General features: G+C 47.4%; 2 protein-coding genes across 5 annotated transcripts in view; one reads left to right on the top strand and one right to left on the bottom strand.

The window, feature by feature from the left end:
- The window catches only part of PDXDC1 (pyridoxal dependent decarboxylase domain containing 1), a 36574-nt gene extending 33631 nt beyond the window's left edge, over window positions 1-2943 (top strand). The window contains exons 18-19 of one of the 2 annotated variants that reach the window (XM_017865239.1): window positions 338-570; window positions 2778-2943. In XM_017865239.1, coding sequence (XP_017720728.1) covers window positions 338-570; window positions 2778-2837 — 293 coding nt within the window. In that variant the 3' untranslated portion in view covers window positions 2838-2943. Of the gene's footprint in view, window positions 1-337; window positions 2599-2777 lie in introns of those variants that run through there. The other variant, XM_017865238.1, reaches the window with a different exon arrangement.
- On the bottom strand, window positions 2139-20546 carry NTAN1 (N-terminal asparagine amidase). 3 transcript variants are annotated; one of them, XM_017865240.1, is made up of 10 exons: window positions 20363-20546; window positions 12620-12722; window positions 12478-12543; window positions 12066-12174; window positions 8890-8963; window positions 6013-6066; window positions 5475-5528; window positions 4385-4482; window positions 2832-2945; window positions 2139-2481 (listed from the first exon to the last, which is right to left on the bottom strand). In XM_017865240.1, the coding sequence occupies exons 1-10, from the start codon at window positions 20441-20443 to the stop codon at window positions 2302-2304; spliced, it is 933 nt and encodes a 310-aa protein (XP_017720729.1). In that variant the 5' UTR covers window positions 20444-20546; the 3' UTR covers window positions 2139-2301. The 3 variants fall into 3 exon arrangements, with proteins under 3 accessions (XP_017720729.1, XP_017720730.1, XP_017720731.1); XM_017865241.1 differs by lacking the exon at window positions 12620-12722; XM_017865242.1 differs by lacking the exons at window positions 12478-12543; window positions 12620-12722.
- Window positions 20547-25224: the final 4678 nt, after the last annotated feature.

Genomic DNA, 25224 nt, shown 5'->3' with positions numbered 1-25224 from the left:
GCCTTGAAGAAATCCCTCGGTAGCATGCTAAGGGGAAGTTGGGGTCTTCTTCCCCAACTTCCCCCCAACAATGAAAGATGACATTGTCACTGTGGTGTTTACCCTCCTGCGCGTTTCCTAATGAAGATGACCTTAAGAGTTCCCTGGCCTGGGGAGCATGTTGGTGTCACGCTAGCAGCTCTCGGTTTTCTCATCTCCTAAAACACCTCAGAGCCGGTAGTTAAGATTTCTGCTGAAGCCGTGTCCAGAAGTAAAGCAATTATCTGTTGCACAGCCAGCCTGTGTTGCGGAAGTCTCCTCACTGAGCCTCGGCGCGGTCTGTCTGCCCTTTCTGTAGGCCAGAAGCCTTTTAAGAGGTCCCTGCGAGGTTCAGATGCTTTGAGTGAGACCAGCTCAGTCAGCCACATTGAAGACTTAGAAAAGGTGGAGCACCTGTCCGGTGGGCCGGAGCAGATCACCCTCGAGGCCAGCAGCACTGAGGGACACCCAGGGGCTCCCAGCCCTCAGCACGCTGACCAGACCGAGGCCTTCCAGAAAGGGGCCCCACACCCAGAAGATGACCACCCACAGGTAGAAGGAGCGGAGAGCTTAAGATAAGACTCACTTTGTGGTTTGAGACTGTACTGAGTATTGTTTCAGGGAAGATGAAGTTGTATTGGAAATGTGAACTGTGCCACATACTAATATAAATTACTGTTATTTGTGCTTCACTGGGATTTTGGCACAATTATGTGCCTGAAAGGTAGGCTTTCTAGGAGGGCAGTCAGCTTGTCTAACTTCATGTAAATGTAGAACCAACCAGGAACTTTTTCCTAAGTTACCATAAATGCTTTTTATTTACAAAAAACACTTCAAGTGTCTACTACTTGGACCCTTGCTCTGAGGTTGCACGTGGCAACTTTTTGGTAAAACAGCTTTTCATTAGCATTCTCCAGGTTCTCTGCGACACTTCAGAGGTGAGACTGGCCGTTTCCTTTGCTGTCGGTGTTAGTTGGTCTTTAGTATGATCAAGTTGAATATACAACGGGACTGCTAGGCTTGAAGGAAAGCAGTGTTTGTGGGATTGTAAATAAGAGCATCAGAAACCCTCCCCAGCTACTGCTCTTCCTGGAGACTTAGTAAGGACTGTGTCCACTTGAGCTGTGGCAAGGCTGCTATCCAGCCTTGTCTTCTGCCACAAGCCCACTTCTCCCTTTATATACTGTTTGTAAAGAGAAACTATGTAGTCTCCTCCTGACCATATATTTTTAAATACTGGTAAAGCTTTTAAATTGGCATATAAGTACAGACTGCTCATTTCTGTTTAGTAGCTGAAAACCCAATAGATGCTACCCTTAAGAGCCTGCTCTTCCGTGTGCTGCATAGCACCCACCTGGGTTAAAATCTGAAAGCAAGTACCCCTTTGACTTGTCTCCCACTGAAGCTTCTGCAGCTTCTACTGCCCTGGCAGCTCACCTGGGCCCAACCCAGAAACACGAACCAGCAGAGCACTTCTCATGCTGATCCAGCCAGGCTCCCTGCGTAAGTCAGTAGCTCACTCACACTGCCTGTTCCTACTTTTCCGAAGTACTGCATCACTTCGTAGTAAGTAATGGCCCCTGTGCCTTCTTAGTCCAGCAGAGTCAAACTTTTGGGAGACCTGAAAATGGGGAATTCACGCTGGGTTTCTGAACTGTAGTATTGGAAGCCTTAGTTATACCATATTAAGCCTATAATTGTACTCTGATTTGATGGGATTTTTGACATTTGGCACTTGTTAAAATGCAGGGTTTTTTGTGTTTTTTTTTTTTTTTGGTGCAGATGATTAAAGTCTTCCCTATTTGGTGCAATGAATTATAGCAGATAAAATGGGGGAGGGGTAAATAATCACCTTTAACAAAATTACATGTTTTTATATATATTTGGAATTGTTAAAACTGGTTTTGCTGAAACATTTCACCCTTGAGATATTATTTGAATGTTGGTTTCAATAAAGGTTCTTGAAATTGTTAACAGTGAATTCAGTTTATAAATGTTATTACAAAAGACTTACTTACCGATAGACCAGTGGGAGGTAGGGTCTCCTCTGCCCCTTGTTACTGACCAAAAAAAAGCTGGACATCAACCTTTTAGTGAACCAAAAAGTTAGTCTCAGCAAATGCCTTTGCCAAAATAAGATTTTATTTTGAAAGTCATTTGAAAGACACTGAGGGAAGGAGGCCTGCGACCCAGCGGATGCAGGCTCCAAATCTGGATTCGTGCCGGCCCCACCAATGGTCTCTGTCAGGCCAAAAAGGTGCTTTCTTTGGTAATTCCTGTTTTTTAGCTTCCTGGAGAAGAGATCTTTTCCCACAAGCCATCTTCATTTTTTTTGTAGAGTAGGGCTTTATTTCCAGGAAACAGTGTGTTAGTGGGAGATGGGTATTTTTTTAAAAACATCAAGGTAGATCTAATATGTTCAACAAAGTGAGGCGGCTCAGCCAGAGGCGAAGTAGAAAGATTCTGAAAACACAAGATGGTGGGCATGAGAGAAGTCACCTTGCTGTCCCCTGCTTTGATAAAGATGTCAAAGTATCTTTGTTCTTGGACACAAATATATATAGTAAAATACGTAAGAAATGAGGTGGCCTGGATTAAGAAAAAAGTTGAATGCTTACTGCTTTACCCACACAAATTTCCATCCAGGACTTGACATATCCCCAGCTGATACACAAGTTAAATGGGGTCTGTCAATGGCATCCAAAAAGTAAAAGGGGAAGCAGCTATAACCTGGTCTAAACCCTTTTTTTTCCTTACAGATGGGGAAACCAGGGTCCAGAGATTTAAGACTTACCCAGCCTGTAAATTCTCACCTCTAGTATTTGCTTGTCATCTTGCTGCAACCAGAAATCCACATGTGGAAATGGCGTCCAGGAGTACGGTCCTATACGAAGTTGTTCTGTCTCTGCATCGTAAATGCTAATCATCTAAAAAAGAACGTGTCAAGGATAGAATTTGAGGAATGTCACCCACTTTTCAAACCCTCCCAGTAACACAAGCTCCAATGTAGTCCTTTCATGCATTTCTCTGCATAAGCTTCTTAAAGCCTGTCTGAAATAACAAAAGCTGCCAGCTACTGAACACGTCCCGTGTGTCTGCTGCTGCACGCTGTGGGGCATACACATGACTGCTGAGCGCCAACAGCAGTCCCACACGACAAGGGTGTTTTTCCCATTTGGGGTGAAAACTTGAGGCTCAGAGAAACGGGGCCCATTTCCCAGGTCACATGTCCAGTAAGCCTCAGAGCTGGGACTCAAACCCCAGGTGCGTCTGACTGAAGTCTGTGTTCCTCATTGCCTCATTATTTATACCCCAAACAACTGATCACCTTGCAATTTAAAAGCATACAGCGCCTGCCGCCCTGTCTGAATTGACAAAAGACCAAGGTGAAAAGTCTGCACAGTCTTAACATTTTCTACCACCACTCCTAAGAGAAAGACAGGAAGGTGAATAGAATGGCTCCTAAGTGTCTGGAGTTCCCCCTCCCTGGAGAGGGAAAATGCAACCTTTACCCCATCAAAAGAAAGAAGCTAATTTGCCAAATGATCCATTCCTTGAATTCCCAAATTTGCCAATGGCAGCCTCAGCTTACCCAGCAATATTCACTTTGGTAACTGAGACTGAAATATGTTCTGAATATCAAACTAGACTAGGCCTGTTATGCTCCTTGAGAAGTCCTAAAAATGTTAAAAGGGGTGGCAAAACAAATCGCTCTGAATCCAAACACATTTTCCAGTGAAAACATCAGCATTTCATAAATGAGAAGATTTCTTTGGGGTGGCCTGAATATGATTTCTGTTTTTTCACACTTTGAGCATTTTTAAAGCTTTCACCCATTCCTCAAATGGCATATAAACCTTGAGTTTTCTGTTTTCTAACTTTTAAAATTACAGTGTTATTTAATTAAGTACGCTAAGGGAATCAGACTTTAATTTGATCATTATTTTGGGTTAAATTGTTTCAGCAAATTGCTCTTTGGTGACCCGGTCCAAAAGAATGCCTAGTCCCGAGTGCAGAGGGGAGAAACCTCCACTCCTGCGTCCCAGGCCTCCTCTCTTTGTAGGAACCTTATAGGAAGGCTCTTATGAAGTAACAGAAGTTTGTTCTCTTTGAATTCAGATTCTTGGGTTCACACATACTTCCCACACCTTTTAGGCAGAGAACTGGAGCTGATGACCTCAAGATGTTCATTACTATTTTGAGACAGTGTGGGGAGGTATGTATGTATGTGCTGGTCCCTGCTAACTGACAACTGTGAACAAGCTGACATACAGCATATACTTTTCTAAGATCCAGAAAACTTAAGGCCTTGATATTTGATGCCTTTTTTTTTTTTACCCGTTAACAAAGATGATTTCAAACTCACTGGTCCTCCTGCTAAAGTCCGCGCGGCCCGCAGCTGCTCCTCTGGACCCCGATCTTGAAAGGAGGCTCTGTAAATCTCTGCAGTCTTAATATTGACAGCTGTGAGGGACAACAGGATGACTCTGAATTGACAAAAGACCAAGGCAAAAAGTCTGCACAGTCTTAACATTTCTACCACCACTCCTAAGAGAAAGATAGGAAGGTAAACAGAATGGCTCCTAAGTGTCTGGAGTTCCCCCTCCCTGGAGAGGGAAAATGCAACCTTTATGCCAAGGAAAGTGCGGGGAGGCCCGAGCTGAACTCGGTGAGATTTTATTCTTAACCAAGACCTGCTTTCCATATGGGAGGCAGCCATTCCTTCAGTTGGACATGTAGCAAAACCTCTGGTCAACCCTACTGGTGTACAGCCAGGGGTAGGTAGGTGAACTGTGATCGTTCTGTTGGAATCTTCACAATTTAGTATTTTATACATACAAGAAATTACAGAGAATAGAACAGTGAACACCATGTACCTACTACCCAGCTAAATCAATCAGGTATCACCGATACAGCAGAAGCTCTCTGAAATACAGCCGATTCCTCGCCTTTTCCTCAGGAGTCCTGGGGCCGTCAAGCAGGGAGGATGGTTCTAGGTTTTCTCTAGCCTGAGTTTTACACTTTGGTGGACTTCTGTTCTCAAGCAAAACCTTCCTCAGTTCCTGATGTATAGGAGGATTCCAGTGCCTGCCTTCCTCCCACAGAGCACTGGCAGGAGAAAAGCACGCCTGGCCTGGGGTGCTGGGGAGATAGGGAAACAAAACCAGGCGCTCTCCCAGCTCCTGGGAAAGGTGGGCAGGGCCTGTGCTTTCTATTTGCTACCACGTTGCTGCTTCAAAGTCTTAAGAAGTGAATGTTACCTCAGTTTTGTAGGTAAAGCTTAGAGAAGTTAAGCTACTTGCCCAAGGTCTCACAGCAGATGTTCGCAGGAGCTGGGATCTGAACCCAAGGCTGTCCCATCCTGATAGCAGTGGGGTCATTAGTTTGCAGAATTAGACTTTAACCGCACATGTGACCAAGCCTCCAACCCATAAAAAAAGATGCAAACTACTTACCAATGCCATATATTATTGGAAAGTGGTTTTCGTTTTCTTCCCGGTCATTTAATTCTACAAAATAAAATGTTTAAGACACACTTTTAAAGAAATATCAATTATTTTACTTTGTATAATGAAGGCCAAGAAGGAGCTCCTCAATGCAGAAAGGAGGAAAATTCCAGAAAATGAAAGGGATTGTGGCCTTGTTTCCCTACCCTGTCCCAAGGCAGGGGGGTTTATACTGAACAAACTGGCAGCTACAGAATTGGTCCCCACTCCCCCCACCTTCTCCGTGCACCCTGTCTGCCACACAGGCGGTAGCTCCTCTGAGATCCAGTGCCCTCCTTCCTGGGAGACGAGGGGGCCGCATTGAAACTGAGGCTGGACAGATGGTGACAAGGGCAAGGGGAAGGCCATCCCACCACAGGAAGAGCCAGAACAGATGCTGGCCAAGCCGTGACAGCAGTGTGCGCCAGGGCTTGGGCCCACTGCAAGGCTGGGGGCAAAACAGTCCTGAGACCTACATCTTGACTTTGGGACAAATGGCAGAACTTACCTGTCACACACAATGTCACTAAGTGAATGTCATCTTCTTGCCTGTCAAATTCACCTACGATGAGAAGTTCAAGACTGGATGTCAGAAAAGTTCCTCTAGTTACCAGAACAAACTGCTGAGCAAGCCAAGGACAGGGAGGGACGGCAGCCAGCTGAGTGTGCTCCACCCCACACCCACGCCCAAGCCCAAGCAGCCACAGCTTGGCCTCTGGGGCCAGACTCTAGGGAGCTGACACCACAGAACCCTGACCGCCAGAAGACAGCCGCATTCTCAGCCTCAGGCCCAAAGGAGCCTGGGCTGAGCCTTCCCATTTTTCTCTTCATTCTGAGAGTTTTGCGAGGACCCATGGATTCATAAGATTTTACTTTTCTCCTAAGTAAACTGTTTTCCTCATTATCAGAGTTGTAAAACAAAACCTGGCCACTGCAACAGATTTGAAAATACAGGAGAACATAGGGAAGTCAGTTTTAATGTCCATAATCCTAGCACTGTTAATAGTGTATTTTCTTCCATATTTTTCTGTGCTCAGCAGAGCTGACCATAAAGATAATTTCACATTTTTTTTTTTTTTTTTTTTTTTTTTAAGATGGAGCCTTAGGCTCTGTCACCCAGGCTGGAGTACAGTAGAGCGATCTCTGCCTCCTGGGTTCAAGTGATTCTCCTGTCTCAGCCTCCCGAGTAGCTGGGATTACAGGTGTGTGCCACCACACCCAGCTGATTTTTGTATTTGTAGTAGAGATGGGGTTTCACCATGTTGGCCAGGCTGCTGGTCTTGAACTCCTGATTTCAAGTGATCCACCAGCCTTGGCCTCCCAAAGTTCTGAGATTACAGGAATGAGTCACTGCGCCCAGCCAACAATTTTATATCCTGATTTGCTTGTGCACAGGTATTTTCCCATGTAATTTTCACCTTTATGTGTTATTTTTTAGCAACTACATAATTATTATTCTGGTAACATCAGATTTCCTGTTATAAGTAATGTTCTACTGCTCATCTTCAAGCTCAAATCTCTATGCACATTTCAGATTATTTTCTTAGCATGTATTTCCACAAGGGGAATTACTGGGTCAAAGGATATGAACCTTTTATTTATTTTTTGAGACCGAGTCTCGCTCTGTCACCCAGGCTGGAGTGCAGTGGTGCGATCTCAGCTCACCGCAACCTCCATCTCCTAGGTTCAAGCCATTCTTCTGCCTCAGCCTCCTGAGTAGCTGGGATTACAGGCGCCCACCACTATGCCCATTTCGCTCTTGATGCCCAGGCTGGAGTGCAATGGCATGATCTCAGCTCACCACAACCTCCACCTCCCGGGTTCAAGCAATTCTCCTGCCTCAGCCTCCCAATTAGCTGGCATTACAGGTATGCGCCACCATGCCCAGCTAATTTTGTATTTTCAGTAGAGATGGCGTTTCTCCATGTTGGTCAGGCTTGTCTCGAACTTCTGACCTCAGGTGATCGGCCTGCCTTGAACTCCTAAAGTGCTGGGATTACAGGCAGGAGCCACGGCGCCCGGCATAATTTTTGTATTTTTAGTAGAGGCAGGGTTTCACCATGTTACCCAGGCTGGTCTTGAACTCCTGACCTTAGGTTATCCACCTTCCTCGGCCTCCCAAAGTGCTGGGATTACAGGCATGAGCCACCGTGCCTGGCCGAATATGAACCTTTTTTAAGAGTTAACTCGTGGCGAGACCCTGTCTCTACAAAAAATGTAAAAACCAGCATCTTGGCTAACACGGTGAAACCTCGTCTCTACTAAAAATACAAAAAATTAGCTGGGCATGGTGGCAGGTGCTTGTAGTCCCAGCTACTGGGAAGGCTGAGGCAGGAGAATGGCATGAACCCGGGAGGCGGAGCTTGCAGTGAGCCAAGATCGCACCACTGCACTCCAGCCTGGGTGACAGAGTGAGATTACATCTCAAAAAAAAAAAAAGAATCAGCTGGGCATGGTGGCATGCACCTAGTCACAGCTACTTGGGAGGCTGAGGAGGGAGGATCACTTGAGCTCAGTAGGTGGAGGCTGCAGTAAGCCATGATGGTGCCACTGCACTACAGCCTGGGCGGCAGAGTGAGGCCTTCAGTCATGATGCCAAATTGCTTCCCGGACAAGCTGTACCATCGTATGAGTAAGCTTACCTCACAGCCTCATGGTTAGTCAACACACAACAATGTCATCTTTGTTTCTTTCTTTCTTGAAAATATTTGCTAATTTAGGCCAGGCACAGTGACTCACACCTGTAATCCCAGCACTTTGGGAGGCCGAGGCAGGTGGATCACGAGGTCAAGAGTTCACGACCAGCCTGGCCAACATGGTGAAACCCCATCTCTACTAAAAATACAAAATTAGGTGGGTGTGGTTGCTCACGCCTGTGATCCCAGCTACTCGGGAGGGTGAGGCAGGAGAACTGCTTGAACCCAGGAGGCAGCCAAGATTGTGCTACTGCACTCCAGTCTGGTCAATAGAGCAAGACTCCGTCTCAAAAAAAAAAAAAAAAAAAAAAAAAAAAGAAAGAAAAAAACATATTTGCTAATAGGGAGAAAATGTTATCATCAGTGTTTTAATTTTCTGCAGATTAAAATGGACATTTTTGCCAGGAGGGAGGGTGGCTCTGTTTTCACACAATTGAGGGCACTTACTGTTTTGGAATGTGTCCACTGCTGTTTTAGTAGAAAATCTTGTCTCCAGCCCTGCTACCCTACACATGAGCTCCATGCATTCAGTCTTTCTGTGAAATTCCAAGCTGGGCAGTCTGTTTCTCTATGCTGCTCCAAGTGGGTGTACCCTTCTTAGGTTTTGTACTAGTTGGGATTTTTAACCCAAGCAAATATGGGTACATATTTGTGTCCAATTTGGGGGAAAGAAAAAACAATGAACTTACTAAGAAGTTGATGAGTGAGTTTTTGTGACAACTGCCTGTCATCACTGAAGCCTCCAACGAGGTGCACTTCCAGCCTGGCAAAGAGATGGGACAGGGGTCAGAGGCCAGAAGATGACACCGGTGTGTGCACTGGTCTCAGTATGAACTTTCATTCTCAGTTTCTGTGAACCCTTGCTCTACAGCAGAGCTTCAGGTCATCTTCGTGCCACAGCAAAACAAAATACCTGCAGCACACTGCCAAGGCCAATGGCAAGCTTCTGGGGACCCTGCCCAGGGGCCCTGATGACTCAGGGGATCCATATCTGAACACAAATGTGATGCTGCCTCCATGCACCAGTGGGGAGCTCTGCTTTAGAAGAGGACGGGCACAGGACGGGCGCAGTGGCTCACACCTGTAATCGTAGCACTTTGGGAGGCTGAGGTGGGCGGATCACTTGAGGTCAGGAGTTCAAGACCAGCCTGGCCAACATGGTAAAACCCCATCTCTACTAAAAATACAAAAATTAGGCCAGGCGTAGTGGCTCACACCTGTAATCCCCGCACTTTGGGAAGCTGAGGCGGGCGGATTGCTTGAGCTCAGGAGTCTGCAACCAACCTGGGCAACTCCATCTCTATTAAAATACAAAAAAAATAGAACTCCATCTCTATTAAAATACAAAATAGAAGAGAAACTCCATCTCTATTAAAATACAAAAAAAAAAAAAAACAAAAAACAGCTGGCCGTTATGGCATGCACCTGTAGTCCCAGCTACTTGGGAGGCTGAGGCAGGAGAACTGCTTGAACCCGGGCGGCAGAGGTTGCAGTGAGTCAAGATCGTGCCACTGCACTCCAGCTTGGGCTACACAGTGAGACTGCATGTCAAGGGAAAATAAATAAATAAAATTAGCCGGGCATGGTGGCGCACCTGTAATCCCAGCTACTCGGGAGGCTGAGGCAGGAGAACTGCTTGAACCGGGGAGGTGGAGATTGCAGTAAGCCGAGATCGCACCACTGCACTCCAGCTCTGGGCAACCGAGCAAGACTCTGTCTCAGGGGAAATAAATAAATAAAGAAGTTGGGCGTGGTGGCGGGCATCTGTAATCCCAGCTGCTCGGGAGGCTGAGGCAGGAGAATCACTTGAACCCAGGAGGCAGAGGTTGCAGTGGGCCAAGACTGTGCCATTGCACTCCAGCATCGGTGACCGAGCCAGACTCTGTCTCAAAAAAAAAAAAAAGTTAGGGGCCAGGTATGCTGGCACATACCTCTATTCCCAGCTACTCGGGAGGCAGAGGTAGAAGGACTGCTTGAGCCCAGAAGTTTGAGACTAGCCTGGGTGACAGGGTGAAACTCTGACTCTAAAACAAATTAAAAAAAACAAAACAAAACAAAACTGAGCAACCGCCTCATGGAAGCCCTCCTTAGGAGTCACACTGCACATTAGCACAGTGAAGCTCTGAGAAGTCCTGCGATTGAAAAACCCAACTTTGTTGAACCCAGTGTTTCCCACACTCATCTACTACCCCCTTTTCCAGAGCCTGTCAGCCGGGGGGAATTCATGCTCGGCAAAGTGTTGCCGGACTTCACGCTGCCTTCTGAGACACACAGTCTTCCTAAGGGATGAACCAGAACCTTGGATGTACCCAGCATAGGGCACAGCCTCAAGGGGCCTCCTCATAAACTCCGAGTAGTAAGGAGAGCTATGCCCACCATGGCTTTGCTCGCCACTGGGCCACGAGGTTTGCCTCTGACTCCCCAAGTGATCATAGTTGTTCTACAACAGATCAGGAAGAGCTGACAAGCATGTTCTGAGAACCATGGAGCACAGTGTGTGGCAACATAATGACACTGATTATGTCCCCCTGCCGGGGACAAGGTGATACGCAAATGAAAATACCATTTTGGGTCTGCATGGGTCACATGCCCATGAAGTCAGCCCAGCCTTGGCACAGACCACAGAGGTAGAATTTAGAATCGATCACTATTGACTAGCAAAACTCTCCCAGAGAACTCTTTCCTTTTTTGACTCCTGTGATTCCAAGCCTTTGTATATGATGGGAATAATTCACTCAATGGCTGCCTTAGACTTCAAATAAAATGAGAGCAATGCCTGCCAGGTCTACACAAACAGCAAGGGGAGGGGACAGGTGTGTGAACAGTGGTCATGACAGCAGGCCTGTGTCATCAGCCTCCACTTTAGCTCCTGTGTGCTCCAGCATGTTGGGCCTCAGTGCCTGTCAAACGCAGGCAGCAGATACTTTACTGCAGGGAGAGAAGATAGGTGCTGCGGGGGCAGCCGGGCTGGAGGCTGCTGCTTCTCTAGCAATCCCGTGGGAAACTACCAATCTGCTAGAATTTAAAACTGCACCCCCGCCCCCTCAGCTGAGAGGATCACTTGAGCCCAAGAGTTTGAGACCAGCCTGGGCAACATGGCAAAACCCTGTCTCTACAAAAAACAAAAACAAAACAAAAAAAACTAGCCGGGAATGGTGGTGCACACCTGTGGTCCCAGCTACTCGGGAGGCTGAGGTGGGAGAATCACCTGAGTCTCTGAAGTCAAGGCTGCAGTGAGCTGAGATCACACAACTGCACTCCAGAAAGGGCAACACAGCAAGACCCTATCTCAACAACAACAGAAAGAGAACAAGAAAAAAAACTACAGGCCTCGCCCCCTGACAGTCCCCACATCTTCCTGGCCTGTTTTCTCCACAGACTGCCTCACCACCCAACACCCCCTCTTGTGTACAGTCTCTCGGCTTCGGAATACGAACACCTTGGGCCAGGCTTTCTGGCCAACTCTTCACTGCTGTGTCCCTAGAAACTACAAGGGGTAGGTGAGAGGAAGCATTTAACAAGTAACTGCGGCAGGAATGACTGCACGAAGAGCTACCACACCCAGGGGAGAGGAGAGCAAAGCAACCTGAAAATCGGCAACACGACGTTCCTAAGAGGACATCAAGTTCAAAGTCAAGCCTTCCATCTCAAGTCCGGCACGGGCTCCTTGCCTGTGCCCAGCACCCACTCATTCACTCAACCACTACTGACGCAGTGCCCACATCGTGCCAGGTTCTGTTCCAGGGGAACGAGGCAGACACAGCGGCGGCGGCATCCTGTGTTCCCCTAACAGCTTCCACGGCCACGTCCTGTACGCGACGGTTCCAAGATCCCAATTCACCTATGAGAGCAGCGTGGATCTCACCTTCCACATTGAGCGTGGTCGGAAAACGATTTTATGGAGTTCATGATCAAGGGGACCTCAGCTTTGGTGTCGGTTCCGTCACAATGTGTCAAGCAGGTGGCCCCATTACCTGAAGAACAAGGGTGAAAGGACTCAAGTTATTCCTGATGCCAGCGCAGTGCGCAGGCCGAGACTCCGCCTGTCCCTCTGGACCGCCACGTCTTTGAATATCCTGTAGGGGAAAAACGGAAAGGTCTGTGCTGCCCAGCCAACCCATTCTGACCAGGACACCAGGGAGACACCATGCAGACCAGAAAAAAGGTAAGCGGAGTCCGCTTCCAACAAGACACCAGGAAACTCAACGCGAGAATTTCAATGGTCCCAAAGGTTGGGTCAGGTTAAGTAATGGTTTCCTTCACCTCTCTCATCATACCTGTGTGCCTCAGGACCACAATGTGACAAGTAGTGGCATCATCAGAACCCAGAATGGAGATGGAGCCTGTTTAAAAAAGAAATAAAATAAAATATCCAATAGCCTTTTGGAATAACGCCCAATTCACTGCTTCCTAACCTACCATCCTTTGGGGAGGTCACTGCAAGCTCTCTTTGCTGAACATACAGAAGGCCCTGGGGTCCCACTGGTTGAACAGACTGACCTCTGAGAAGTCTGGCTCTTTCCTGTTTAATTAAAAAAAATAAAATAGTGATGTAAATTAGTGAGGATGGAAAAACTAAAGATGTGGAGAGAGCCAAAGCGGGCTCTGGTGGGCAGTACGCTAGTGTGTCGGGAGTGTGTTAGTGGACAGAGGCTCAAAGAAAAAGGCAGCAGCCACAGTCATTCGGAATGCAGAGAAAACGATGAGGTTCTGCGCAGGGGTTTTTTTAACCTACGAAATCAGATGTCATAGTAACCTATGAAATGAGATGCAAAAATCCTTTTACAGTTTTGTTTTGTTTTTTTTTTTTTTAAAGAGACAGGGCCTCGCTATGTTGCCCAAGCTGGTCTTGAACTCCTGGGCTCAAGCAATCTTCCTGCCTTGGCCTCCCAAAGTGCTGGGATTACAGGCATGAGCCACTGCACCCGGCTATCACAGTTCCTACTAAAGTGTGAGACTCTTCACAATTTAAACAGAATCAGATTACACAGGAATAGTGGATGGATGGCTCTGAAATCACATCCCCCCTTTTTTTTGGAGACAGTCTCTCTGTCACCCAAGCTGGAGTACAATTTCAGCTCACTGCAGCCTCCACCTCCCAGGCTCGAGCGATCCTCCCACCTCAGCCTCCTAAGTAGCTGGGACCACAGGCCTGCACCACCACACCCAGCTGATTTTTATACTTTTTGTAGAGATGGGGCCTCCCTATGATGCCCAGACTGGTCTCAAACTCTTGGACTCAAGTGATCCACCCACCTTGGCCTCCTACTATACTGGGATTACAGGCATGAGCCACCATACCTGGCCTCCTCTTTTTTACCTTAGTCCCTAACCTAGTCATTTCAATTCTGGAAATCTGTCCTAAGGAAATAACTCAAAATGTGTTCATCTCTGTGTTGTTTTTTTTTTTTTTTTTTTTTTGAGACAGAGTCTTGCTCTGTTGCCCAGGCTGGAGTGCAGTGGCATGATCTCAGCTCACTGCTGTCTCCACCTCCCAGGTTCAAGTGATTCTCATCCTCAGCCTCCCCAGTAGCTGGGATTACAGGCAGGCGCCACCATGCCCGGCTTTTTGTATTTTTAATAGAAACCGGGTTTCGCCATGTTGGCCACACTGGTATCAAACTCCTGGCCTCAAGTGATCCGCCCGCCTTGGCCTCCCAAGGTGCTGGGATTATAGCATGAGCCACCGTGCCCTGCCCCCTGTGTAATTTGTAATGGGGAAAAGCTGGGAGCAACAATGGTAAATAAAGGTAAGTACATTATGCACAGAACCAAGTCACAACCACTAACTACACAGTCATCAGAAATGAAAACTATGGGAAAAAGAGTTTCGAAATGCTAATTGAAAAGCAAGCTATAGAAGTATAAAAAATGTTCTGAAGAGCTATAAATGTGCCATTAATATGACAATGATTAAATGCTTATACCCATAGAGAAAAATACTGGAAGGAAATTTCACCAATACAACCACGGCTGTGCCAGAAAGAGCAAACATGAGTGATTTCCTGGTGCTGCTGTCCTCTCTTCTCTCAATGTTCTATCACTGATATCAAGTTATTATTAGAATATAAAACCGAATGGATAAGGCAAATGTACGAAAGATATGTTTTTTTTTTTTTTTTTTTGAGATGGAGTCTTGCTCTGTCGCCCAGGCTGGAGTGCAGTGGCGGGATCTCAGCTCACTGCAAGCTCTGCCTCCCGGGTTTATGCCATTCTCCTGCCTCAGCCTCCCGAGTAGCTGGGACTACAGGCGCCCGCCACCTCGCCCGGCTAGTTTTTTGTATTTTTTAGTAGAGACGGGGTTTCACCATGTTAGCCAGGATGGTCTCGATCTCCTGACCTTGTGATCCGCCCATCTCGGCCTCCCAAAGTGCTGGGATTACAGGCTCGAGCCACCGCGAACGAAAGATATATTAATACTGTCAATAATCTAATTGAATATTTGTACAAACGTATTTAGTAAGCTTGCAAAAGAAAATTAAGTGGTTAAAAATTGAAGTGGTTAAATTATTTAATGAAAACTTTTTCTAAAATGTTAAATTGATATCACACTACAATGTATCATCACTTCCTTCTTACTTGCAACAAACTCCTAGATGAACAAAATCTTCCTCAAATGTCTAGGCAACGTATGTATGTATTGCCTACACGGGAGGATAGTTTTGCAGTCTCAGTCTTCTATCAACTTCCTGCCATTTCGCGTGAGTGGTCCTAATTTAGGTTAGTGCTCGCTTAAGAAAACATAAGAGCAGCTGGGTGCCATGGCTCCCAACTGTAATCCCAACACTTTGGGAGGCTGAGGAGGGAGAACGACTTGAGCCTTGGAGTTCAAAACCAGCCTGGGCAACAAGGAAGATCCTGTCTCTACAAAAAAAAAAAAAAAATTAGCTGGGTGTGGTGGCGTGTGCCTGTAGTCCCAGCTACTCTGGAGGCTCAGGTGGGAGGATCACTTGCAGCCAGGAGGTGGAGGCTGCAGTGAACCATGATTGTACCACTGCACTCCAGCCTGGGTGACGGACCAAGACCCTGCCTCAAAAAAAGAAAGAAAGAAAGAAATAAGATTAAACTAAAAGAAGACATGTAATAAACGTAACGATCAGCTTGATTACTTACACGGCGTTTTCTTCTGTCTATACACTTCCATTAACCGGAAGCAAGGTGTCAATGAAAATGAGACAAGCCCCTCAATTTAAGAAACAAACTAAAGATTAAATGAACTGCAGTGTAAAATTAGATTGGCAAGACAGCCTTGCTTGCTCCAGAAGTCAATGAGAAACGGGTGTGACTGACTGCGCTCTAACTCGGAACAGGTGAAAGCCTCTCATTCTCATTCCACTTCCTACCTCACCTTCATTCACAATAACATAGGGGAGAATTCAGAATTCCCTCTTGATTACTCCTGAAATACTTACCTTCTGCTTTGCTCTTGGAGGAGAGGGGAGGGGAGCGGAGGGGCGGGTGCGGAGGCGAATTTTTAACACTCATTTTCACAATTAGGTCACCACTCAAAAGCAAAGCTATTTGTGAGAAATTAATTATTCCTTTCACAGAGACCAGAAAGCATGTCTCTCTTCAACACAGCTCCTATGATTTCCCAAAGAAATAAAAGCAAACATTATCGGAAGAGAGAAAGCCAGAAAACTAACGCAGCAGACTACTTTGCTCTATTTTTTAATTTCTTTTTTTAGACAGGGTCTTACTGTCTCCCAGGCTGGAGTGCAGTGGCAAGATCATGCCTTACTGCAGCCTCTGGCCTCAAGCAATCCTCCCACCTCAGCCTCCCTAGGAGCTGGGAGCTACAGGCATGAGCCACCACACCGGGCTAATTTTTGTATTTTTTGTAGAGATGGGAGGGCTCCCTGTGTTGCCCAGGCTGGTCTCGAACTCCTGGCCTCAGGTGATCCTTCTGCTTCAGCCTCCCAAAGTGCTAGGATTATAGGCATGAGTCACTGTGCCCAGCCTCTACTTTATTTTTCTTTCTTTCTTTCTTTCTTTTTTTTTTTAAAGAGACAAGGCCTCACTCTGTTGCCCAGGCTGAAGTGCTGTGGCGCCATCATAGCTCACTGCAGCCTCCAACTCCTGGGCTCAAGCAGTCCTCCCACCTCAGCCTCCTTTGGAGTAGCTGGAACCACAGGCGCACGCCACCACACTTGGCTAACTTTTGCTCTTTTAAGTAGTGAAAAGAGTGTAGCCAAACTTCCCTTCTTTGGAAAAACACACAGTCCTACTTTATAAATTCACATACAAATAGTCCCAGTTTTCTTAACCTCTAATATTCTCTAGACACTAATATTTGCTTTAAAAAAAATACTTTTCCCTCAGTCCCTCATCCCTATTTCCCAATTCCTATTCAATGGCAGTATTCTCTTAACCCAGTGACCAGCAGATTTTCTGAAAAAGGCCAGACAGTAAATATTTGGGGTTCTGCAAGGCCGCAGTCCCTGTGACAATTGCTCACCTCTGCTGTTACGAAGTGAAAGCAGCCACAGACAATACAGATGCGGCTGTGTTCCAATAAAACTTTATAGGTGACACCGAAGTTTTAATTTCAATACAATTGAACATGTTACAAAATATTATTTTGATTTTCAACCTTTGAGAACTATAAAGACCACTCTTGGCCTACAGGCTATACACAAACAGGGTCTGGCCCATGAGCTGTGGCTTGTTGACCTGTGTCTTAGCCAATCACCGAGCTGTGACCTAGGGGATGATCATGTGGCCCTCACCCCCACTGTCCTGTTTGTCAATTCTTCCTTTATAAACAGGAGAGGGGCATGAAAGTGATTTGTGAACCGTAAAGCACAATGGTATATAAGAAATTCTGAGGCCCAACACAGTGGCTCACGCCTGTAATCCCAGCACTTCGGAGGCCGAGGCAGGAGGATCACTTGAGGTCAGGAGTTTCAGACCAGCCTGGCCAACATGTTGAAGCCCCATCTCTACTAAAAATACAAAAAGTAGCCGGGTGTGGTGGCGGATGTCTGGTATCCCAGATACTTGGGAGGCTGAGGCAAGAGAATCGCTTGAACCTGGGAGGCAGAGGTTGTGGTGAGCCAAGATCGCGCCATTGCATTCCAGCCTGGGTGACAGAGCAAGGCTGCGTCTCTCAAAAATAAATAAATAAATAATAAAAGCAGGAACTAAGCTATGCTGTGAGCATCTTGTAGACTCTATGGAACTATACCACCCAAGATGTTGCAGGACTGGTTACCGCGTACACAGTGACTGGTTAAGAGTGACTAAGGGAGGGCTCTAAACAGCTCTGGCCAAAGGAACTTTCTACAGGGATGTCAGTCTATATTCATACTGTCTCATTAGGAGCCACTCTGTCTGCTCAGCACTTGAAATGTGGCTACTGCTACTGAAGAACTGAGTTTTCAATTTTGTCTAATTTTAATTGATTTTTGATTTAAATCGTAAGTAACCACATGGCTCATGGCTACTGTACCGAATAGCGCGGCTCCAGAGTTAAGGGCAGGCTGCCACGGTTCCAAGCCTGGCTTCACCACTCCCAGGATGGGGGGCCTGGGGCCAGTTTCCCAGCCTCTCTGTGCCTCACAGTTCTCATGTGTAAAATGGGAATAGCAGTAACTCTTGCTGTGGTGCTTGGCAGCTTCCACTGTATTACTGTTATTGTTATTTGCTAGTCACAGCTACACACAGGCTTCGAACTGTTGGTACTCCACACTCAGAACACATCGTTACATGAAAAAGCCACATAAAACAACATATAGCAAGCTATCATTGCTTAAAAAAAGCGAATTATATACAAAGAAAAACCTCCATTAGGACTTTCACCAGACTGAAGAATGGTCGTAGTCATACATTACTTTTTTTCTTCTCTATATTATTATATTTTGCTTTCCTACAAAGAGGACACCCTGCTTTATTACATAAAAATAATCCAGGCCGGGCAGAGTGGCTCACACCGGTAATCCCAGCACTTTGGGAGGCCGAGACGAGCAGATCACTTGAGGTCGGGAGTTCGAGACCAGCCTGGCCAACCACGGTGAAACCCCGTCTCTACCAAAAATAAAAAAATTACCTGGGCGTGGTGGTGCGCACCTGTAATCCCAGCTACTTGGGAGGCTGAGGCACGAGAATCACTTGAACCTGGGAGGCGGAGGTTGCAGTGAGCCGAGATTGCGCCACAGCACTCCAGCCTGGGCCACAGAGCGAAACTCAGTCTCCAAAAAAAAAAAAAAGATTCCCACCTTTAATGTCTCCCTATTGCTAAGTAGGTGAAAAGTCCATCCAAGCCCCTTGGTCATTTGGTCATCTGGGTACAACCCACCTCTGTAGGTTTACTTTCCATGTTTCCCCTCCTACCCTGGCTGCTCTGGGGAAACTGGCCAGGCCACCCATCCACTGAGCCCTTCCCCTCCTGCCCACCGCGCCCCAGGCGGCTTGCCCAGCTGCGATGCCTTCACCCTTCTTTTCAAATCTCTCTCGTGCCTGCATCCTTCTTCACCTACACAGCTGCAAATCAAGGTGATCGCCCCCTTCCAAAGTTCCTGTAACACAAACTGGTCCCCAGTACACAGTCTTTCTAGGACATGTCTTCTTAAATAGGCCAAAACCTTCCTTCCAGAGGAGCCGCCCCGCTATGTCACCAAATCCCCCTCCACACTTAAGTGTGCAGCCCGGGACACCCATCTAACTTTCTATCACGAACATTTTCAAACAGACATAAAAGTAGAGCGTCCCCTAAATTCTTCAGGCTGCTGAAATTATTTTTCCTTCGTGAGTCCTACTCCTGACTTCACTAGTTAACAGGACAGTGACACAATGCAAGGATAAAATGACACACCACCACACCTAGCTCGGTGCATGTTGGCTAACGGACGATGGTCGGTCCTGAAATGCAAGCTGACAATCACACAGAGCTGTCTGTCTTCTCCCGTCAGTAAGTACTTCTCACCCTTCAGATCACGTTCAGGGGTTATTTTGTGCCCTCATTTATGCAACACATCTTTACTGAGCGCCAATTCTATGCCAGGGACCGTCCTACGCTCTGAGGATACAAAAGTGAGGATACTACTCTTATCTGCCTTCAGGAGGCTTACATTCTGGGGACAGATCAAATAGAGAACGAGCAAACAAAATAATCACAAACTCTACAGCTGTGACAGATGAAACCTCTAAATGCCTTCCCCAACCTCACACACTTGGTCAGGCTCCTGTGCTTCAAATCTCAGAGTGAAAGGGGACGCTTTTTCTTTATGGCACTTAACAGTTTACAGTATCTGAGCCTTTTTCCATCAGAAACCATTCTCCCTTCTAGACTATAAACACTCCGAGGGTAGGGACAGTGATAAGTACGGTGCCCAACAGATATTAGGGGCTCGATATTTGATTCTCAAATCAACGAACTGATTGAGTCCCCTTTAACAGGATCTATGGCGAGTAGGACGTTTGCCTCCCCCGCTCCACGCCCCGCTCTTTTTAAAAACTAAGAACCCCCTTGCCAACAGCCCCTGCAGAAGCGTGGACAAGAGTTGAGAGATCTATTTGAGCACAAAAGCAGAAAAAACAAACAAAACCCGTGCATCAGGGCGTGGTCCTATGGCCCAGCTGGGGAAAGCAAGGCTCTCTCTTCCGGCTAAAAATAACTCGGCGCCCTACGCCCCGGGGGTAGGGGAGAGAGGAGGAAGGAATGCGGGTCTCCGCCAAGATCCCCCGGCCCAGACGCTCTCCGAAGCCCGCCCTGGAATAACCTCCTGCTTCATGGGGACGCAAGGAGGAGGCAACGTTCACCGCAGGCTGCCGGTCCCCGAAGGCGGGCGGCCGGATTTGCCTAAACGGACCGGCCCCTCTGGGGGCTGCAGCCGCCCCGTCTGGGAATGAGGGTCCCGGCGTGTCCTCAAGCCGCAGTGCTGTGCGACCTTGGGCAAGTCACCTAACCTCTCTGGGCACCCGTCCCCTCCCCCGCCAGAGAGTGGCTTCCGCGGCAGTCCGCTGAAGTCTCAAGAAGGCAAAAGCTCCCGGACCCCTCAAGGGGAAGGCGCCAGCCAACAGCCGGGGCTCCGGATGTGCGGACAGCGCCAAGTTTCAAGTCTGTGTCGCGTGAGACGGGCGGCGGCGGGGTGAGGAGGGCGCTCGCCCGCCCTGCAGCTTCCCCTCGGGCCCGCCCCGAAGCCCCGCGCGCGCCCCGCTCACCTCCAAAGGCGGGTGGGCTCCGACGAGGTCCCCGGCGGACTGCGGCAGCCGCACTCGCCTCCCCTCGACGAGCAGCGGCATAGCGGAGGCGGTCGCCCTGGCAGGCCCAGGGAGGCGGTGGCCCCCCCACCCTCAGACCCCGGCCGCCCACCACCCCCGCCCCTCGGGCCGCGGGTCCCGCCTCGTCCTGCCCCGCCCCGCCGCGGGGGCTGCCGGGAAGTGGAGTCCAGGCGGAGGCGGCGCTGGCCTGAGAGTCTGGAGAAATCCAGGACGGGGCGCAAGGCCTCACGGGAAATGTAGTCCAATGTCAGGAAGCAGACCCGGAAGCAGCCCGCGCCCGCCTCCTCCGCAAGGGGCGCTGGGAAGTGTACTCCCAAAAGCGTGGGAGTGAAGGAGGCGGGGAAAGGGGAGCTGCCAGGGAGCAGCTGTGGGAGCCAAGAAAGCCTCCGGGCGAGTTCCCGGGGCGGGTTCTGGCTCCGGCTACTGCGCTTTAGGTCATTGCTGACGCTTCCCAGGTGTGTGACCTTCCACAAGCTTGAGTTTGGGACCCTGCTGTGCAGCTCCGTAGGATTGTATTCAATGAGTAATAAACCTAATCGGGCGGGCACAGTGGCTCACGCCTGTAATCCCAGCGCTTTGGGGTGCCGAGGCAAGAGGATCGCTTGAGGCCAGGAGTTCGAGACCAGCCTGAGCAACATAGCGAGACCCACCCTCCCCCATACCCTCGTCTCTGCCAAAAATTTAAACATTAGCTGGGCATGGTGGCATGCACCTGTAATCCCAGCCACTCTGTAGACTGAGGCAGGAGGATCTCTTGACCCCTGCAGAGGGAGACTCTGTCTCTAAAAATAATAAAATAAACGTAAAGAGTCTTAAACTGGGAAAATATATGCTGAACTGTGCTAGCCCCAGGTACTAAAGAGATCATCGATAACACTTCGTGGTTGGAATCCAATAGGCCACTCACAGGTGGGCTGGGAATCGTGGGGGAAGGATTTGCGGATACTGACTGCACAGCCCCTAATCTGAGGACTGGTCCCCAAGGTGAGAGGCGTCTCACCGTGGAGCTCTCTTCTCAAATCTGGAAATATTGCTCAAATTCATCTGACGCTGCAGCACATTAACAAAAAGTAATTTTACAAAAGATACAGTGGTGAGTTTACAGAAGACACAGAGGAGCCACATGATAGAGCAGAAACTTGATTAGAATTTTATCATCTGTATTCATCGTCTTTCATAAATCTCCCCCTCAGCTTACACACCCCATTCAACAAAAATACCAGGAAATTTACTACAGTAAAGAACTGCAGAAGATGGTGTTCCCATCACCAGGTTATCCAACTTCCCACCCAAAATAACTCTATTTCTAGCTACCAGGAAATTATTTCTCTGTATTATTACACCTACATTTCTCGTTTGTCCTCACAAATGTAGGAGCTACTATCAACACCTCATTTGTCATTTGTCCTCACAAATCCAGGAGCTACTATCAACACCTCCGTTATAAAAGATACAGTAACTTGCTCAAAGTGGTAGAAATAAGTAGTAGCACCAAGACAGAACCCAGCTTTGCATGATTCCAAAGGCAGTGCTCTCCATCACTATAAGATGCTGCTAGACTGTAAACAAGTCATTCTAATGCAGGTGACATGAAGTAAGTCCCAACTAGGAAAATCGGAGCTAAAAACAGGGTTTGAATCCAGGGTGATCAATGACAAGCAGGCTGGCCTGGAGCAAGCTACTTAACTTCCCTGAACTGGTTTTGTAGAATTGCATGTTTGTTTTACCTGGTACATACTAAACACTCTAAAGATAGCTATTACTGGAATTGCAGAGCAAAGAGTAGTCAATGAAAGTGAGGCATTTGGAAGTGCAAAGGTGAAGAACAAGGGTCTATGGGTTCTGCCTGGGGCTGGTGCAATTTGCCTAGCTGGTTTTTCACTTTTGGGTGATCTTTTTTCAAGTAATCTCAGGTTATCAGTCTCCTAGGCTGAGTCCTGCGCTAAAGGACTAAATGAGCCAGATAACAAGCAGGAAACCACTCCCTACCTCTCTTCCCACCCCAGCTCCACAAATTTTGGTCTACAGGCAATGAGGAAGCAATAGCAGCTGTGTGGCCAGCACTGCGGCTCATGCCTGTAACCCCAGCACTTTGAAAGGCCGAAGGAGGACTCACTTGAGCCCAGAAGTTCGAGACCAGGCTGGACAACACAGGTTCGGAACCCTGCCTCTCCAACAGATACAAAAATTAGCTGGGCATGGTGGGGGGCCTGTAGTCCCAGCTACTCAGGAGGATCAGTCAAGCCTGAACGGTCAAGGCTGTGATGAGGCACGACTGCGCCACTGCACTCCTGCCTGGCTGATTAGAGCAAGACCGTGTCTCAAAAAAAAAAAAAAAAAAAAAAAGAGAAGAAAAAGAAAAGAAAGCACTAATTACAATGTTGGAAAGCCTGTTTCAAGATAGGAAACCAACCTGCCTACCTCACAAAAAGGCTGCTGGCAAGGTTCAAAGACTATATACAAGGAAGTATTTTTTAAATTACAATTTTTTGAGGCCAGACATGGTGGCTCACGCCTGTAATCCCAGCCCTTGGGGAGGCCAAGGCGGACAGATTGCTTGAGGTCAGGAGTTCAAGACCAGCCTGGCCAACATAGTGAAATGCCATCTCTACCTAAAGATACAAAAATTAGCCAGGCGTGGTGGTGCGTACCTGTAGTCCCAGCTACTCAGGAGGCTGAGGGGGCGGATCACTTGAACCCAGGAGGTGGGGGTTGCAGTTGAACTGTGATTACACCACTGCACTCCAGCCTGGGTGACAGAGACTCTGTCTCAAAAAAAAAATGATGGAACATTATATAGAACCTTAGTAAATATTTAGTGAAAGGATCTCAATTTGTTTTTCAAAATTTTTAATGTAGAGATGGGGGTCTCATGATGTTGCTCCGGCTGATCTCAAACTCCTGGCTTCAAGAGATCCTTTTGCTCGCCTCTCCAAGTGCTCAGATTACAGGCATGAGCTACCACACCTGGCCCCAAATTATTACATACATTATAAATCCTACTCAACGATCCAGTCAGACTGAAACACACAAAAGGAAAGCATTTGATGGAAGAAAACATGGTGGAGCTTTGGATGTTCAATTCGTTAAAACAAAAACACTTGCAGTTGTAAACCACTGAACAGTTCTCAAGGCAGCCTGCACCTTCAAATCACCAGGGGACTTTAAAAACCATCCATGTCCAGATCCCTCTTCTGGAGACTGATTCAATCAGAGGTTGAATTGGTGTGTGATGTGAGCCTGGGCATCCTTAGTTTCTCAGCACTCCGAGGGATTGATTCTAGGGCATACCCAGGGTTAAGAACCACCATCATAAGCACTGCCCGGCAAGGGAAACACGCTGGTTCCTCCTCTCCAGTTCAGATCTAAGTTGGTACCAGGGAGGTAGGTATTGTGGAAGAAATGGAAGTTATCTTTTTTTTTTTTTGAGATAGAGTCTCACTCTGTTGCCCAGGCTGGCGCCATCTCAGCTCACTGCAAGCTCCGCCTCCCACGTTCACGCCATTCTCCTGCCTCAGCCTCCCGAGTAGCTGGGGCTACAGGCACTCGCCACCATGCCCGGCGAATTTTTTGTATTTTTAGCAGAGACGGGGTTTTACCGTGTTAGCCAGGATGGTCTCGAGCTCCTGACCTTGTGATCCGCCCGCCTCGGCCTCCCGAAGTGCTGGGATTACAGGTGTGAGCCACCGCACCCGGCCGGAAGTTACCTTTAACCAAAAAAAGCTTCCCATGAAGGTGCTTCCCTTCTTACCAGGAAACAACGGCCATTAAATTGCACATGAATCGAATTATTAAAGCCTTACACTAGTACCTTATTCCCATTTTACAGTTTAATTAGCGCTCGGAGAGGTTAGGTAACTTGCTCAAGGTCAAACAGCTGGTTAGGAAAGGAAGCCCGTGGCACTCGGTAAGTTGACTTGTAAAAATTCAGCCACCTCTCATCAAGGAAGACCAAACCAGAGCACACAGACAAAAGGACAGACCCTGGAGACTGCTACAACTGACATACTACTTTTTAGTGAAAGGGAAAATTCCCATTGTTGGCATGTAATTTAGAAGGAGATTTTACAGTATTTTTCCCCATAGATGTCCCTTCAAAGCATGTAACTTTTTGCAAGTGTCTCCTTCCCTTGGACCTGCTTAAGCCTCAATCACTCTTGGCTGGGTGTGATTAGGGAGAGTCGCGGATACTTCATTGGTGCACATGGAAGCATCCTCAGCCCGGCATCCAGTGAAGTTCATCAAGCTCCCCACCAGGCCAGCACTATTTCTCCCTCTTCAACAGCATTGCCTCAGGAGTTTCCCACTGCAAAATGCTTTCATACATTAAATTAAAAAAAACAAAACACAGCAATCGAAAGAACATGTATTTGAGGTACCTCCTTTTATTGGTATAAGAATGGAAGTTCCAGATTAACCATGTCATTGTTTTATTTGCATCATGGATTTTTTTTTCACAAACTCCTTTGAAATTCAACAGACTTATTTGTAAATGTCTTTCTACATTAAAACTACTTCCCAACCCACAAAGACCCCACTTACTATTACTTTCTGGGGAATTTCATTTACTCATTTTATCTAACATACAAAAATCCACATTTTACCAGCAGTTAAAAAGAGAACCTTAACGTTCTCAAATGACTTTCCACCAAGCCCCCAAAAGAAAACCACCCATATCCAAAACTTTAAAGCAATCAAATTTCTATTTTCCAAAAAAGTATTTACAGACTGAAATTCAAACTCTACATTTCCCTCAATGTAATCATACAAGTGCATACAAAGCCCTGGGAAAGAGGAAGTAT

This window comes from Rhinopithecus bieti, unplaced genomic scaffold (assembly GCF_001698545.2).
Source record: "Rhinopithecus bieti isolate Rb0 unplaced genomic scaffold, ASM169854v2 scaffold_82982, whole genome shotgun sequence".
Taxonomy (NCBI): domain Eukaryota; kingdom Metazoa; phylum Chordata; class Mammalia; order Primates; family Cercopithecidae; genus Rhinopithecus; species Rhinopithecus bieti.
The sequence above is the reverse complement of the archived record's forward strand: the minus strand, read 5'-3'. Positions and strand labels throughout refer to the sequence as shown.

Excerpts from the sequence above, each read along its gene's own strand:
- NTAN1 (XM_017865240.1), bottom strand. The coding sequence starts at position 20,443 with ATGCCGCTGCTCGTCGAGGGGAGGCGAGTGCGGCTGCCGCAGTCCGCC. Across the intron at positions 12,175-12,477 it reads TGTGGTCCTGAGGCACACAG|GTAATGGGGCCACCTGCTTG; the intron begins GTATGATGAGAG and ends CTTGTTCTTCAG. Across the intron at positions 2,946-4,384 it reads GGACTTTAGCAGGAGGACCA|ATGATTAGCATTTACGATGC; the intron begins GTGAGTTTGAAA and ends GTTCTTTTTTAG.